This window comes from Aplysia californica, unplaced genomic scaffold (assembly GCF_000002075.1).
Source record: "Aplysia californica isolate F4 #8 unplaced genomic scaffold, AplCal3.0 scaffold00675, whole genome shotgun sequence".
Taxonomy (NCBI): domain Eukaryota; kingdom Metazoa; phylum Mollusca; class Gastropoda; order Aplysiida; family Aplysiidae; genus Aplysia; species Aplysia californica.
The window spans coordinates 328,930-344,059 of NW_004797945.1; the positions used below are offsets into that span (position 1 = coordinate 328,930).

General features: G+C 38.5%; 1 protein-coding gene across 1 annotated transcript in view; it reads right to left on the minus strand.

The window, feature by feature from the left end:
- Positions 1-2,452: 2,452 nt before the first annotated feature.
- The window catches only part of LOC101861911, a 28,925-nt gene continuing 16,247 nt past the window's right edge, over positions 2,453-15,130 (minus strand). Inside the window, exons 8-14 of the mRNA XM_005108289.3 lie at positions 11,731-11,851; positions 11,020-11,195; positions 9,041-9,175; positions 8,196-8,240; positions 7,554-7,694; positions 6,106-6,219; positions 2,453-4,799 (exon numbers count right to left, since the gene is read on the minus strand). Of these exons, the coding sequence (XP_005108346.1) occupies positions 4,641-4,799; positions 6,106-6,219; positions 7,554-7,694; positions 8,196-8,240; positions 9,041-9,175; positions 11,020-11,195; positions 11,731-11,851 (891 nt within the window). The 3' untranslated portion in view covers positions 2,453-4,640. The remainder of the gene's footprint in view (positions 4,800-6,105; positions 6,220-7,553; positions 7,695-8,195; positions 8,241-9,040; positions 9,176-11,019; positions 11,196-11,730; positions 11,852-15,130) is intronic.

Consider the following 15,130-nt stretch of genomic DNA (forward strand, 5'->3'; position numbering starts at 1 on the left):
CAGAAATAATCTGATACTTTCTCTGGGGTTTACCTCGCGAGTTGACTAGATCTATCACCCTTTATTAAATTATTATTCATCGGAATGCCGGTGAAAAAGTTATTAAAAATAGACATGCAGCGTTTTGATGTTTTTAAGGATCTCTACGACCAAGATGTTTCAAATACTATCTCGCGTCGGAGCGAGACTTGGGCGCGACCTTGTCTTAGCGCGTGACGGCCCGTGATAGGAGTGTAAACGAACGTTCCAGCGCTGAGTTGAAAGCGAACAGTTTTGTCTGCGGGCAGAGAGAAAGAGGGAGGAGGGTGAGAGAAAGAGAGAGAGAGAGAAAGAGAGAGAGAGAGAGAGAGAGAGAGAGAGAGAGAGAGAGAGAGAGAGAGAGAGAGAGAGAGACGCGCAGAAATCCCCTCGGGCCAGAAGCGTCAGGCTAATCTACCGAATTCGTTCGTAGCCTATAGCAAAACGCTAGCCACCCCAGACCGGGCGGCTAGCTACTCCGAATATTATTTTACTACACATTATATGTTGAGTTATTGTGAAAATGAACTGGACTTTACGTTTTCGTGGGCCTATTTCAGATAACAAAAATAACAAACGGCTTATCGTCAGTCAAGAATGATGTCCATGATCAATGCATTTGGTACCTTAATTTTCTTCCTCGTCTTCTTCAATGATGCGCAGCCTCGGAGGGCTAGATTCGTTGATCACATTTTGTAAACTTATTGGTCGACTCAATGCACTTCAGATAACCTACTCAACCCCCTCTCCTTTTTTTGTTTTGTTTTCGAAAGGCGTCCTCCTAGAAGCATTCGTGCTCATAAGAATCAGCTGATGGCTTTAAAAAAAAATTTTTATTTTGAAACTGAAACTGTCAGTGCATGCCTTTCCTTCCTCAATAGCTCATGCCTCCCCTTCATATCCTCAGCACTTTCTTTTTTTTTTTTAAAGCTCCAGTGGCTAAGCAAGTACATGTATAGTGAGTTTAGACTCAAGTAATGTCAAGCAAGTGTCGGTGACACGAGGATCAGATGGGGGGTCACTGGGGTGTGTCCATGAGCAAGACGGCCAACCATAGCTCAAAATACAGGGCACAGCACAGTAGCGACCGACAGTGGCATGGTTGTAAACTGTTCTGTATTTGTATAATATTCTGTTTTTAAGTATGTATTTATGCATGTATAAATCTATTACGTATTTATAATTATATGTATGTATGTTTGCCATTGTACACCAAAGTGCCCTTCTGGACAAATAAACGTGTAATTCATTATTATTATTATTTATTATTATTATTATTATTGCGTGTATAAGGACGTCGATCACAAACACATGTCCGACCAACAGCAGACCAAAAGTTAAAAGGTAATGTTGGTGCGGCACACTTCAAACCGTCATACAATAATCAGCAACACGATTTTTTAAAGTGTTTTTATACTGACAAGAGTATTGTCAGTTTTTTGTACAAATTAAAGTTGAATTTTTCTCAGGTGGCGGCCTTAGTGTACTCTTATTTATTTTAGGACCACCAAAGGACTTTTAACTTGCGCGTAACTTGCACACAGGATCTCGAAGATTTTCTACATTTATCCGCGAAGGCTTGATGTTCACTATTGCCCACCATAACTTGCCATAAGATCAGGGGTGTGGCTGAAAGACAGCAGTAAAAAGGAACAGGAGTAGCTCCAGAACGTCAGAAGCAAGGAAGAGAGGAGCTCAGAGGAGGTCAGGGTGGGGAAACAAAGTGGAGATGAAAGCAGATGGCAGAAAAGGACTACAGAAAACGTAGAGAGCTGAACGGAGAAAAGAAAGGTTGTTCAAAATAAATAAAAACCCCAAAATTAGACAGAACATAAAGAAAAAATGTCTATTCAGTGGAGCCAGCTTAAACCAAAATTTGTGGGAGTGATGGATTTTCTTTGGCTTAGTTCAGTTTCTCCAGTTTTCCTAAGAGTTTTACGGCATTTGCAACACAATAAGGTCATATAAGTGCCGAAGAATAGGTGTGTTACAAGAGAGTAACATACCGGGAACACAAAAAAGAAGGAAGCGAGATGAGGACGATAGATGTTCGACAGGAAAGAAGGAGCAAACCACACCAAAGCACCCATCAATCACCCACTGTTCAGTTTCTGGTTTTGGGGGGATTACATTTTCTTTTGTTTTACCACTGTTGTCGGATAAATCGTGTTTGGTTTAACCCCTTCGCGACCCATGGTTTTTCCAACTTTTACTACACCCAATTTTTGCTAGCCAGGACGTTCAAAGCTATTGTAGTGCAACTACAAAATCCTGTACGATGTATGTAGTAAAGTAAACGCGATTACCATAATCTGCTGATTTTAGGACATACATTGCAAGGGAGCACGGCATCTTGGCAGACAATGTTGGACGTACGGATAAACAGACTCTGACACCACAGTATTTACAAAAATAAATGAATAAGAATACATAATTACAATGCCCAGTTTTGTAGAAAATGGGCTAGGTTGATTTAATTTAATCAGACAATTAAACAGTAGTTTTTCTGCACAAGTCGTGTAAGAGGGTGATGGAATAAACTGTATCACTTGACATTCTTTACCAAAATGCCACACTGCATAAAGCCTGAATATGATTGACAATAGACAAATCAATGAACCCTAATCCAAAGACACAACTGTACAGAAAACATTGATGTTTATAATGATAAAATAAGAAAGTAAAGGTAAGTAAAAACAAAGAAAACTTTACAGTAATAAGACATCCATACACACTCAACAGCATCAAATTAGGGGCCAAAACAAATACCTTCAAACAAATTTAGCTAATCACATAAACTTGAATCATCATAACAAAAGGCAATCTTGTATGGGAAACAATATTATAATAAACAAATGCCCACTTTTAATACAAAAGCAAGTAGGCTACAGATCTGCCCATTTTTACATTTTGATTCTAAAAATTAAAACCTTCAGCATCTTTTAAGTACAATGGTTCCACAAACTTGCTGACCAACAAACCAACAAAGTGCTTGCAGAATGTCGGTATAAATTTTGGTAATACTAAAATTCATCTATTATAATGCTTAACATAAACAACTTCACAAGAAACAAAATGTCTTGCACATCTAAGGTTTTTCACTATTCCAGATTTTTTCCAGAAAAAGTCACCCGTAATGTATTCATTCAATTAAAAATAATGCATCTGACATTTTTCTACATCAACAAAGAAAATCTTTTGTATCTGAAAAACATAAAACATACCTAAAATGAGACAAATCCACTACACATACTCATTTTTCATTTATTAAAACAAGATTCACAGCTGCCTTGACTCATCTCAACAGACACATCCTTGTACAAAAACAATAATAAATGGCACAGAGAGAATGCATTCCTGCCATGTTAGAAAGCAGTCAATGCATTGTATAAAAAATGAACCCTGACTCTCACCTTTTAGCGCTGTGCCGAACCATTTACATTTATGGAAGTTGGCAAAATTTGTCGCTCCTGGTTGTCTATATTTATGACAATACATATGTACGCACGCTAATAACCGGGCTCTAATTCTTTTGTACGTAGTTTTAGCCATAAACGTAGCATACATTCCTATTCGGAAATAAAAGATGCGCACATCGGTACAAAATCTGCTAGTATTTCTTTCCCGCCACGCTGCAAGTGATCGATAAATATAGATCTAGGCTTGCGGGCAGCCGCGCGTGCCCTCAAAAAAACGTAAACATCAAAATGACTTTTAAAAAGCAAATAAATTCAGTTTTTGACTTAGATTTGCAGGTTATTCAAAATTAGGAATAAGATGGGAGGAAATAGTGAATTAGAAAAGTGAGAAAAATGAAACAATTGAAGACCCGGCATCCGAACTATGTCATGAGAATGCTAGATCTAGGCAGTGCATCCATTAGCACTGAGACATTAGGCTGCTGTCCTGGGTAACTAGCTCAGCTGGAAATCAGTAGGAACCCATATCCCCTGGCAACGAAAGGGTTAATATGACTCCCAATGTTTTTGCTACTATTCAGTTTAGATAAAAAGAAAAAGCATAAGCAAACATGCACAGAGGGTGTTAATTCTAACAACTTTTTAGACAAATCTCCAAAGCTAAACTATAGCATTGATCCTAATTCATCTTACTAGCAGTGCATTCAATATAGTTGACAATATCAGATCTAAACGTACACAAAAACAGGGTAAGATTCACAATCTACAAATTTTGTATATATTTATTTTTAAAACTAAAATCGCGATAGACCAGAAACAAATATTTATCAGCACTTGATGTCATTTTAGAGGACTCACTTTTTTTTCCAAACCAAAGGGGTTCACCTGAACAAAGCTCAAGAAAAGACCAATTCATGTTGACAGTATCACCGGTTAGATCAATGGCATACTTTGATATAAAAATTAAGAACATAAACCTTCAAGTTCGTATTATAAGTACTTTCCAGTCAAGTCATTTTCTCATCAACAATGCAAGCCAATGCCAATTGCAAATGCAAATTTTAAAAATCATTAATATTATCGGTGGCGGTGGCGGTGGCCGTAGCAGTAGCAGTAGCAGTAGTAGTAAGCAGTAGTAGTAGTAGTAGTAGTAGTAGTAGTAGTAGTAGTAGTAGTAGTAGTAGTATCAATATAAATTTATCTTCACAATTTTTCTGACAGTCCCCTGACATTGAGAAGCCAGCGAGTACAAAGCTCGTAGTCAGCATTTTCTGGTAGTCTGGATTCCCGGGAACACAGTGATTCCCTCACAGCCTGATACTGTGATGTTGCTTTTTCTAGTAACTGCTCCCGACTCCACTCCTGGGGGAAATAAAAGTTGTTTCGTTGTTAGTTAATTCACTATTTACGTATGAGTCCAAAGCCTATTTAAACAAAAATATAAGTCGTTTTTGATGCTAAGCCTCTGAGGGTGCTCTGCTAGCTCAGTAGGTATCATGTTTGACTATGGAGCAGATGGCCCTGGTTTGAACCCCCAATTGGGCGTTCTTGAACCCTGATCGTTTTGGGAAGTTTTCAGGACTCTCAACCCATTTGGCTCGGTCTTATTGGAGATGGATGTTAAATTTGGAGGTCTTGCCTCTTAAACAACTTGACAGTGTTCAGAAAAGCATTAGACTCAGACTTTTTAACACTTTGCAGTCACATCTCGCCAATCAGCGATGTTTGCCACCCAGTTTCTTTTGATTTTCCCGTAAATGCCTTTGCCTTTGATGGCAAGGGTTTTTACTATATGAGCCTTGTGACGAAAAAGTGTTAACTTACTGAGCATTTCATCCAGTGGTGAGAGTAAAGAAGAAAGAAGAAGGTAGGAAAAAAAGGTGGAAACAATATACAATCACAATCATTATTAATTCCTCCTTTCAACCCAAGCCTCAACCTAACCTCGTCCCCACCCAAATTGGGCAACAGGAAACTGCCAACAAGAAAGACCTCTACTACCTACAGGACTGACTGCAATAGCAACAACAAAACAATAGCATTCACTTCCTTGACCCCACCATCCTGCGTCCTGACATTCATGACAAAACAACAACAGAACAACAACATTCATTACAACAATAACAACAACAGCAACAACAGCCTTCCTCACCCCATCATCCTGTGTCCTATCGTTCATGACGAAACAACAATAACAATAACAGAACAACAACAATGACAACAACAACAACAGCAACAACAGCCTTCCTCACCCCACCATCCTCTGTCTTGACATTCATGATGAAACAATATCAACAACAACAAAAACTGAACAATAACATTCATAACAACAACAACAACAGCAACAACACCCTTCCTCATCCCACCATCCTATGTCCAGTCATTCATGATGAAACAGTATCAACAACAACAACAAAAACTGAACAATAACATTCATAACAACAACAACAACAACAACAGCAACAACACCCTTCCTCACCCCACCATCCAATGTCCAGTCATTCATGATGAAACAGTATCAACAACAACAACAAAAACAGAACAACATGCATAACAACAACAACAACAACAACAACAACAACAACCTCCTTCCTCACCCCACCATCCTGTGTCTTGATGTTCATGATGAAACAATATCAACAACAACAACAAAAACAGCCTTCCTCACCCCACCATCCTGTGTTCTGACGTTCATGATGAACTCTCTCACTGCTCCATCCACCCTCACTGGGGGTATGTCCTCTCTCAGCATGTGTTCCACACTGTGGAGTTTGTGGAAGATCTGAGGAGGAACAATTCAGACAAAAATGGAGATCTTCTTTGTGAGGGCTTAATTTTAAAAAATTTTAAATTTTTAAATCTTTTTGAGCGGATGAGAGTGATTTTATGCCCCTATCAAAACAGGTAAAAGCTTTGAAAAAGCATGATCAAAATAAATTTCTAAAACAAATTACATGAATGACATTTAAAGAGCGTATAACTTCTTAGGTCTCATAGGCAACTATCAATTTCAGCACCTCTGTGGTGTCTCAGGCCGGCCTCAAATAGGACATGTAGTGAAACGCATAAAGTGAAACATGAAACAAGACACGTGAAACTAGAAACATCAGGCAATCACATAAAACCAGCGTGTGGTGAAATACGAAACAAGAAACAACATAATTCAGAAGTAGGCCTACATGATAATTCAGTTGACAATATGGACTCGTCAGATGAAGACACACTGATGATCTTCATTCTAATGAGAAAGCACAGAAAAAGAAGAAGGCGCAGCTTATGGTCTCGAGATCATTTCCTTTTGAGACATTCAAGAGGAAAATACACAAAAACCTTTTGTTCCTTAAAGAAAAAAAGAGATGGTGGACTCTTTCAATTATTTGAGAATGTCATATTGGACATACGACGGACTCAAATCTCTGGTGCTTCCATTTTCACAACCTACTGGGTCCTCTGATCTCTGTTTTTTGTAGTCTCGCTGTGTAGGGTCCCATGTCATTGGCTTGGCTTGTACTAACTCAATTTCTAGTTTTGTTGAAGGAAATTTTGTTTCTCCAATTTTGTTCCCCGTCTAATGAAAACGTCAAAGGAAGCTGGCAGGAGTCCGCTGTCACCACCAGCGTGGCTTGCTTGAGTCCTCGTCAGTGGCCACACAAAATGAACACGTCCATTTCATCTTAATGTGTGTTGAAACGCATTTCACGTTACAAATTTCAAGCCACGTCCTATGCGCAGACTGCCATTAAAATCGTTGTTATCATTCTTTGTCACTCGTGTTTCATGTTTCAGATTTCACATTTCTCGTTTCACCACAAGTCTTAGGTGAGGTCGGCGTCACGATTAATTAGTTTTAAAAAATGTGTCACTTTTGTGAATGCAATGACCCTTCAGCAAAAACACCAAGAAATTGCTTTTTAGTATTGTATTAGCTTCAAATGATACAAATTTCATGGAGCTTTCTTGTAGAAATAGGATGTTAAGAGTACTTTTATTCAGTTTAGCACATAATTTTCAAGAGAAGTTTCTTGGAATCCCCAAACCACTGTGTGATCCCAAAAAGTAGTGTGAGACTCTAATATCATTATAATGACACTGTTCAAGATGTCCACTTAAATTTACCTGATAAAACAGCTTGCGATCTCTTTTTGGACTCGACAGGTGTCGACCCTGGCGAATAAACTTGAAGTTGTTCTTCACAAGTCCCAGATATTGCTGAATGGCTTTCTCTGTCACAAATGACTTTCTGTGTTTGGCAAGTTCCTTGAAAATTGGAGACAACAAAAGACAAAGTCAGCAAATTTTATCCATGTCAAACATTTTTTTTTGCTTTAGAAAGTCAGCAAATTTTATGTAACTTCTTTTCTGCTTTATAAATAAACAAGATCCTGTATGTAAAACAAAGATAAAGTCAACAAATTGTATGTATTTAAACAAATTTGAAATCTACTACAAAAACCGCTAAGATCGGTTAGACTGCAGGGCAAATTGACAAGGCTTTGAAACCATTACTGACTTAAGAACAAAGTAAGGCACTCTACTGTTACTTTAAAATTCAAAGACTACAATTAAGTGTCACTGATTTCATGTAAAAATACAAAGTCCTAACTCATGATCCTGTACATTAAAACACTTTTGCATAAAAATCACTGGATACACATTTGAATTTCAGTGCCAGATAAACAAATTCCAAAATTTCACAAAAATCCAGAGAGTATCCATTGTCTATCCCTGGTGTTCGACTTGCTTTAAACATTTACATACCTTCCACTGAGGACTCATGTACTCATGATTGTCAGCAAAGAGCAGCTGTGGAGAGTAAAGGTATAATCATAATAGTAGTATTAGAAATATTAATATAATAATAACAGTAATATTATAAAATAAATAATGAAAATAATAATAAATAAGAAAGATCACTTCTTGTGCCCACTCCCTGGTCGCTTAAGGTGCTTCACAAAGAAATAAAATATTATGCATACTAGTCCATTCAACATACAACAATGCTGTCAAATATTATTAATATTATAGACACCCATAATCTGACAAAAAACACATACACATAAAGATAATTACTGCACTATATACTGATCACACATACAAATAAAAGTTTGTCCATCAATGTCGGACAATGACCAATGCTTTTGAAAAGGAAAATATTTTATAAAGATGATTTGTGGCTTCTGCAATGGCAAAAAGGTAAGAGGAGTAAAGATAAACTTGATGATCAATGTGTTTGTCTGAGTTTGGGTTTCACAGCATATTCACTACTAGTAAGTTCTGAAGGGTCACTTCCTCTTTTCACATACTGAAGTCTGAATATAGACATTCTTAAGAGAAGTATAACTACTTTTTAAGTTCTACATGTACAATGCTTTCTAATATTTTTTTTATTTTATTTTGAAAATAATTATAATTGCATAATATTGTATATGGTCGCTTTTAAACACAAGGGGGCAATTCAGCTTCTTTAAAAGACACAGAGAGTTTTTTCAATAACCAAACAAATTATGTTAAATTCAAACAACATTGCGATTCCCACTAAGCCTCTTCAATTTTTCTAGCTCAGCAAATCAAATAAGGTTGATATAACATAAAGTAGAGTTTACCTCCAAAATGACAACACTACATTTGAGCAGCATCTCGCAAAAGGTACGGGCTTCATAGGCTCCATACTCCACTGTCTGGTTCAAACCCCTGCTCTCAACTATCTCTGTCACTTTGCTAGTACTAGACAGCAACGTCTGGAACAAAAGATAATCATTCTGTACTGAGGTTTTAAACTCAGAAAATACCACACAACAACGAGTTCAACCCATGAGAACAACATAATATGAGTTCAACATGTTCAACCTGAGTTCGACATATTGACTGCTCTCAATTTCTTCAACCTGACCAAAACTCTGCTGAAAGAAAACACCTGTCTTTATATTCACAAAGTTCAGATTTCTCAGATGCAAATCATAATCCTAATAATAATTGTAACAGTCATTCCTCAGTCAGTGGCGGTGGGTAGTGAAGGGCTCATGGGCTTGAGTCCCCCTCCCCACCCCCCCAACTCTATCCAAAAGCAGATGAAAATAATGAAATAAGCAGTTGAAACCATTATGACCGCACGCAATGAACATAGAGAGATCAACTTGGCAGCTTGCTCATTTACCCAATCACTGTTGTCACCGCTTACAACTTTAGTAACCTAACAGCCAATCAAATGTCTTTAGGGCTCTGCAAAGGACGAGCCCGTTCCAAGAACCCTTCCTTAATGAAACCCCTCTTGTAAAAAGCTAGAAGACTTTTAAAAAATAACACGGCACGGAGGGTTCACACTCTCCCAGCCCTGACAACGGGGTGAAAGTTTACGACACACTTTCCCCCAGTGACACAGATACCTATGTGCTCATTGGATCTTTTTTAGGTGCGTTCTCCTTTCTGCGATTACACGACCTAATCCAGCTAATAGACGGTAAATGTTTGGAGTGTGGTGTGTGCATGTTTGTGAATGAACCACTGAGACTTAACAGTTATTTACATCAAACCACTTTTGAGGTAACTTTTTCATCAGATGAAAATTAATTAGAGAAATTTGGAGGTGAAACGGCTTCGTCCCCATTATCCAGAAGAATTAAACTTAGAACAAAGAGATGGAAGAAAAAGGTGACTCTTCTCGTTTCAAAAGTTCTCAAAGTGCCGTGGCTCGCCGTGAGAATAGAAAAATCATCACTGTTTTGTGCTTAATGCTTGCTATTTGGTGGTAAAGAAGTAGAAGTAACTAAGCCCCACCCAAATTTTGGTCCACCCACCGCCACTGTCCTCAATCATAAATATCAATTTTGGGGGGTCCCAGATAAAGCTGCTATTCGAATAAAGACATCAAGAGGCATCATACAATATAGTTTCGTTCTGTTTCCTTATTTCCTTTATAGTTTTTAATAGAAAAAATGATGAGTAACAAAGCCATGGTTTCTTTGATTTTCTCAAAACTTCCAAGAAATGACTAAGCCACTTGTGGAATGCTTCTCACAATAAATAGACTGGGAACCCCGTAAACAGATGTTCATAAAATTGCTAAAACTGTGTCAAAGTAAAAAAGAAAGTAGTTTATATATTTATATCTAACACTTCCATGTCAAAATACAAGACCACATTCACAATGATGCTTCATGCACTCTGCGATCTGATGGGATGCTCAAAGACTGGGTGAGCCTCGCTCCAATTGTCCACTCTGAGTTAGGAATCGCATTAATAATAGCAAATAGCATTAGAATAGTGCAAATACCTGCTCAGCAGCATGCTCTATGCACTTTAAAATCTATATCGTTACCCCAGCAGATCCCAGTAATTCAGAAACAGTCTCAGCTTGCGGCGGATTAAACACTCAAACACTGACAGACAGACAAGATCTTAAGCTGTCTATAGCCGGGTATCCATTCCCACCTGAGTCAAAAGAGGAAAATTCACGTAAAGCATCATTCCTAAAGACCCAATTTTGGGCTCCTAACAGGTTTCAAACCCACGATTTTTCTAACTACGAGACAAAAAGTGCAATAACCACAAGACCACTGACACAACAATGGAAACTTGGGCTTACCTGTGTGGGAACCCTGTACACAACCAGGTAATCAATGTCCGAGGAGGGAGTGTTGAGGTTGTACATAGCACTGCCTGCCACTGCGACCATCAGGACATCTGCTGGTGACATGGCCGCCACAGGACCTCCAACCTTGGTCAGCAGACTAGCCAGGTGGCTCACCTCATCCTCGATGACTGGGGAGGAGTGAGATAGGTTAAGACAAGACGAGACGAGACGAGACAAGACAAGGCAAGACAAGACAAGGCAAGACAAGATAAGATAAGATTCGATAAGATATGATAAGACATGATAGAATAACATATTACTGATATCCACAAAGAAAATTTACAGTGACATGGTAGATATATACATGCATATGTCAACACACGGATACACACTCCCACACACACACCGACACATGCACACACACTTACCTACACAAGCTTGCACAGGAATAGTCATTGGATGGACATAGAAAATCATGTATTCTAAGTGGTTATAAATGTACTCAAAGATCATGGCTTTGCAGGTAAATGTGAGCACAAATTTACTATTAACTAGCTCTTCTTTGGCAATAATATACACGAGAGAGACATAAAACAATATATGTGGTGTCCTGGGAAAATTGGACACATTGTCATTTCTTAGAACATTTCCAACTGATGCTGTCATTTGAAAGCCCTTTCACTTTCCTTCATGCCACGGTTTAAATCTTTACAAGAGCAATACCTGAAGAAGGAGCGACCTCCCTTCCCTGTAGTCGAGTTTGCATCATCCATTTACCAATGGCAAGCGACACCTGGTTCTGGTTTGATTTGGCTGCTTGAGGCTTCAAGGCATTTGACAAGGGCTGGGGATATACACAAAAGAAAGAGTAGGAGTGTGTGTGTGTGTTTTAAGTTTTAGTAAGGTTTTACGGCGCTTGCAACTGAATAAGGTCATATGACTGCCAGTGGGTGGATGTCAACAGAGAAGTCCAAACGGGGAATCAGGCTTACTCTGCTCACCTCTCTAGCCTCAACAGCACAAAGTCTGCTTTGACAATCAAGGCACCCCAGAAATAGCAGTTCATCAGAGAGTGACAAACATTTAAAAAAAAGTAGAGGAAAATTGACGATAGGATGAGGAAAGAAAAAGTTCCTCCTATGTTGTTCTGGCACAGTATGAGCATGCCATTGATAAATCAGTCTATTTACAATTCTACTGTGTATAAGAACATGTTAATATCCCCCTTTTGAGACGCGTATATGTGGGAATATAATATATCTAGGTGACCAGGAAACAGAAGGTGGAAAAGGAAGGGTGTTTGTGTGTGAGAGGGGGGGAGGGGGCGAGAGGAAGATGGATGTGGGGGGGAGGGGATTCCACACTGGTAATGATCTAGTGATGGCAGAACTAAACATCAGTCCCTATATTTTTCAGAAGAACACAAAAATGACTTAAAACTCATGGTCCATGCAGCATTACAGTCTACAACCTTTGCTCTCTACTGTATTTGTAAGTTTAGATCATACCGTGAAAAAAATGTTAATAAGTTTACAGCTCTATAAGAGTAGAGTGCAATCACAGAACAATTCGACATTATCATTAATACTTCACTTTGAGAACAAATGTATTTGATATGTTCTTGAGGGTTTGAGTCTGAGAACGGAAACCCATGTTCATGTTGAAAAACATTTGCTCTTTGATCTGTAGTATTGCTGATTCTGTATAAAAGTTATGACATTTTTTTTGTGAGTTTGTTTTGTTTGTTTTAGTAGAGGTTTTACGGTGCTCGCAACTGCATGAGGTCATATGAGAGCCAAGTGGTGGATGTCAACAGAGAAGTCCTTATAGGGAATCAGACTTACTCTGCTCACCTCTCTAGCTTCAGCAGCACAAAGTCTGCTTCGACTATCAAGGCACCCTGGAAATAGCTGGTCACAAGAGTGTGACAAACATACAAAATAAGTAGAGGATAATGACTATAGTAAGGATTAGGACCGAAAAAGCAGCAGTTCCCTGTTGTAGTTCAGGCACTGTTATGAGCATGACATTGTTAGATCAGCCCATTTACAGTTCTACTGTGCACTAGAACGAGAAATGTCCCCCCTTTGGGAATGGCCAAAAGACACTTCAGTCAGTGGCACCGCCCCGGGGGGTATTTGTGAGTTTTACAGCACTGGCAACGCAATACGGTCATATAAAGGCCAAAAATTAGAGGTGTTACAAGAGAATAACAAAAGAAAAAAAGAAGGAAAAGAGATAAGGATGTTGTGGATACTTGGCCACTTTTCACCACAATTATCGAGATTTACTCGGGGCGCGGGGATCTAGTGCTGGGGAAGCTCACGTGGGCTTATATATATATGAGCAATTGCCAAAACGTGAGACTCTCTTGAGACTCAGTGGTGCAAAAAAATTTTTCTTACTAATTTGACCCTCTTTTCTGTCAGTCACAGATTGACATTTAGTGCTCATATTCCTAGAGTATCAGAGCAAGGAGATGTACGGTTTTGGAGATATGGGTCTATTGGCTTGGCAACCACTGTATTTCTTGTATGTAACAGTGATGACAAAAACAGATAAGCAGCAAGGCAAATTATGGACTTTAAATTCCATTTGTTTAGTAAACAAAGACTTTGTACACTCTGAACTCCATTCATAATGGTAATATGAATGACAAGCTTTGTAACAATGACGTAGTGCACAGAACATGTCATCATTGTTATGTACAAGAAAGGATACACATTGGACATTATCATTGACAACACATCACAATAGTGAAAGGCTGTACAAATACAGTTATCAAAGCCTCAGTACCAGAAAAACACATGTGTAAAACAATTTTTAAACTAATATGAGGCAAAAGCACAAAATCAATTGAGCTGACCTGTACATAACAGTGATGATTAACATGACTTGTACATAACAATGATGACACAATGTACAGGAAAAGACAAAAGTCTTGCCTCCAGAGAGAAAAGCGCACTTTAAGAATAAAAAAAAACCCAGGAGAGGTTTCTTTTGCTTTGAAACAGATATCAGGTCATATCAAAGACAGTGGACGATCACAATTATGTTGCTAATTATGACAAACAGTACTCCTACATAACAGTGATGACAAAACATACTGGGAAAAGGTAAAATCATGCCTACAAAGAACAAATTTGCACCAAGAGATACACAGATCAATAAAGGCGTATGTTGCTTCTAAATGAATCTTGCATGTATGAAATATATGTTGAAAACTTATTGATATTAGCAATGATGACAAATATTACTTGTACATAACAATGATGACACAATGACACAACATATTGGAAAAAGGTATATCATACCAACAAAGAACAAATGTGTATTTTTGAGTTAGACAGATAAACAAGGACATGTTTGTTTATTTGTTTGAGTAAAGAGAGCACACATTACTTTAAAAATGTTTGCTCTTAGGACAATGTAATTTCTAGTACGTCAGTCAGTCTTGTACGGCTGCATGACGACACCCCAAACGTCATCACTGAGCACAAAAGCTAAATCTATAACCACAGAAATGATCCATCTCTCGAAGTTTGTTCACACATCACACTCTTGTTCCAGGAATCCAGTGTAAACACCGCAATTTCACTAAAATATTCAACAGAGTAGCCTAAAAACACGCAAAACAGCCCAGTACATCACATTCAACGCAAAATTCACCGGATGCTGAAGGCAATGACTACTTTCGTTTTTCTGTTCCCCCCGTTGCTTCCGTTGTTCTGGGGAAGCGGGTAAGGGGAAGTCACTCAAGAAAACAATTATATCCGGGCACTGTTGATGACCCGTTCAAAACAAAAGTGGGCGAAATTCGGACTTCCGGCACGTCGCAAATTGACGACAATAACGGCCAATGTTAAACAGCCGACCGGAATCGTAGATCTAGGAACCCGATGTTCCTTTCGCACATTGCGGCTTTTGAAGTATTGAATAAACGACGATAGGCAAAAAGATTTAACCAGCTACGGTGATTCTACTGAAAAATAATGGTGTTTTCTGAAACACCTAGTCCGTGACGACACGACAGACGCACAAGTAATCGGAATTGTTCGTCTATTTGCAAACAAATAAACCGATTTCTTGAGCAAGTTCCTTTCTCAATGACAAATAGCATAGG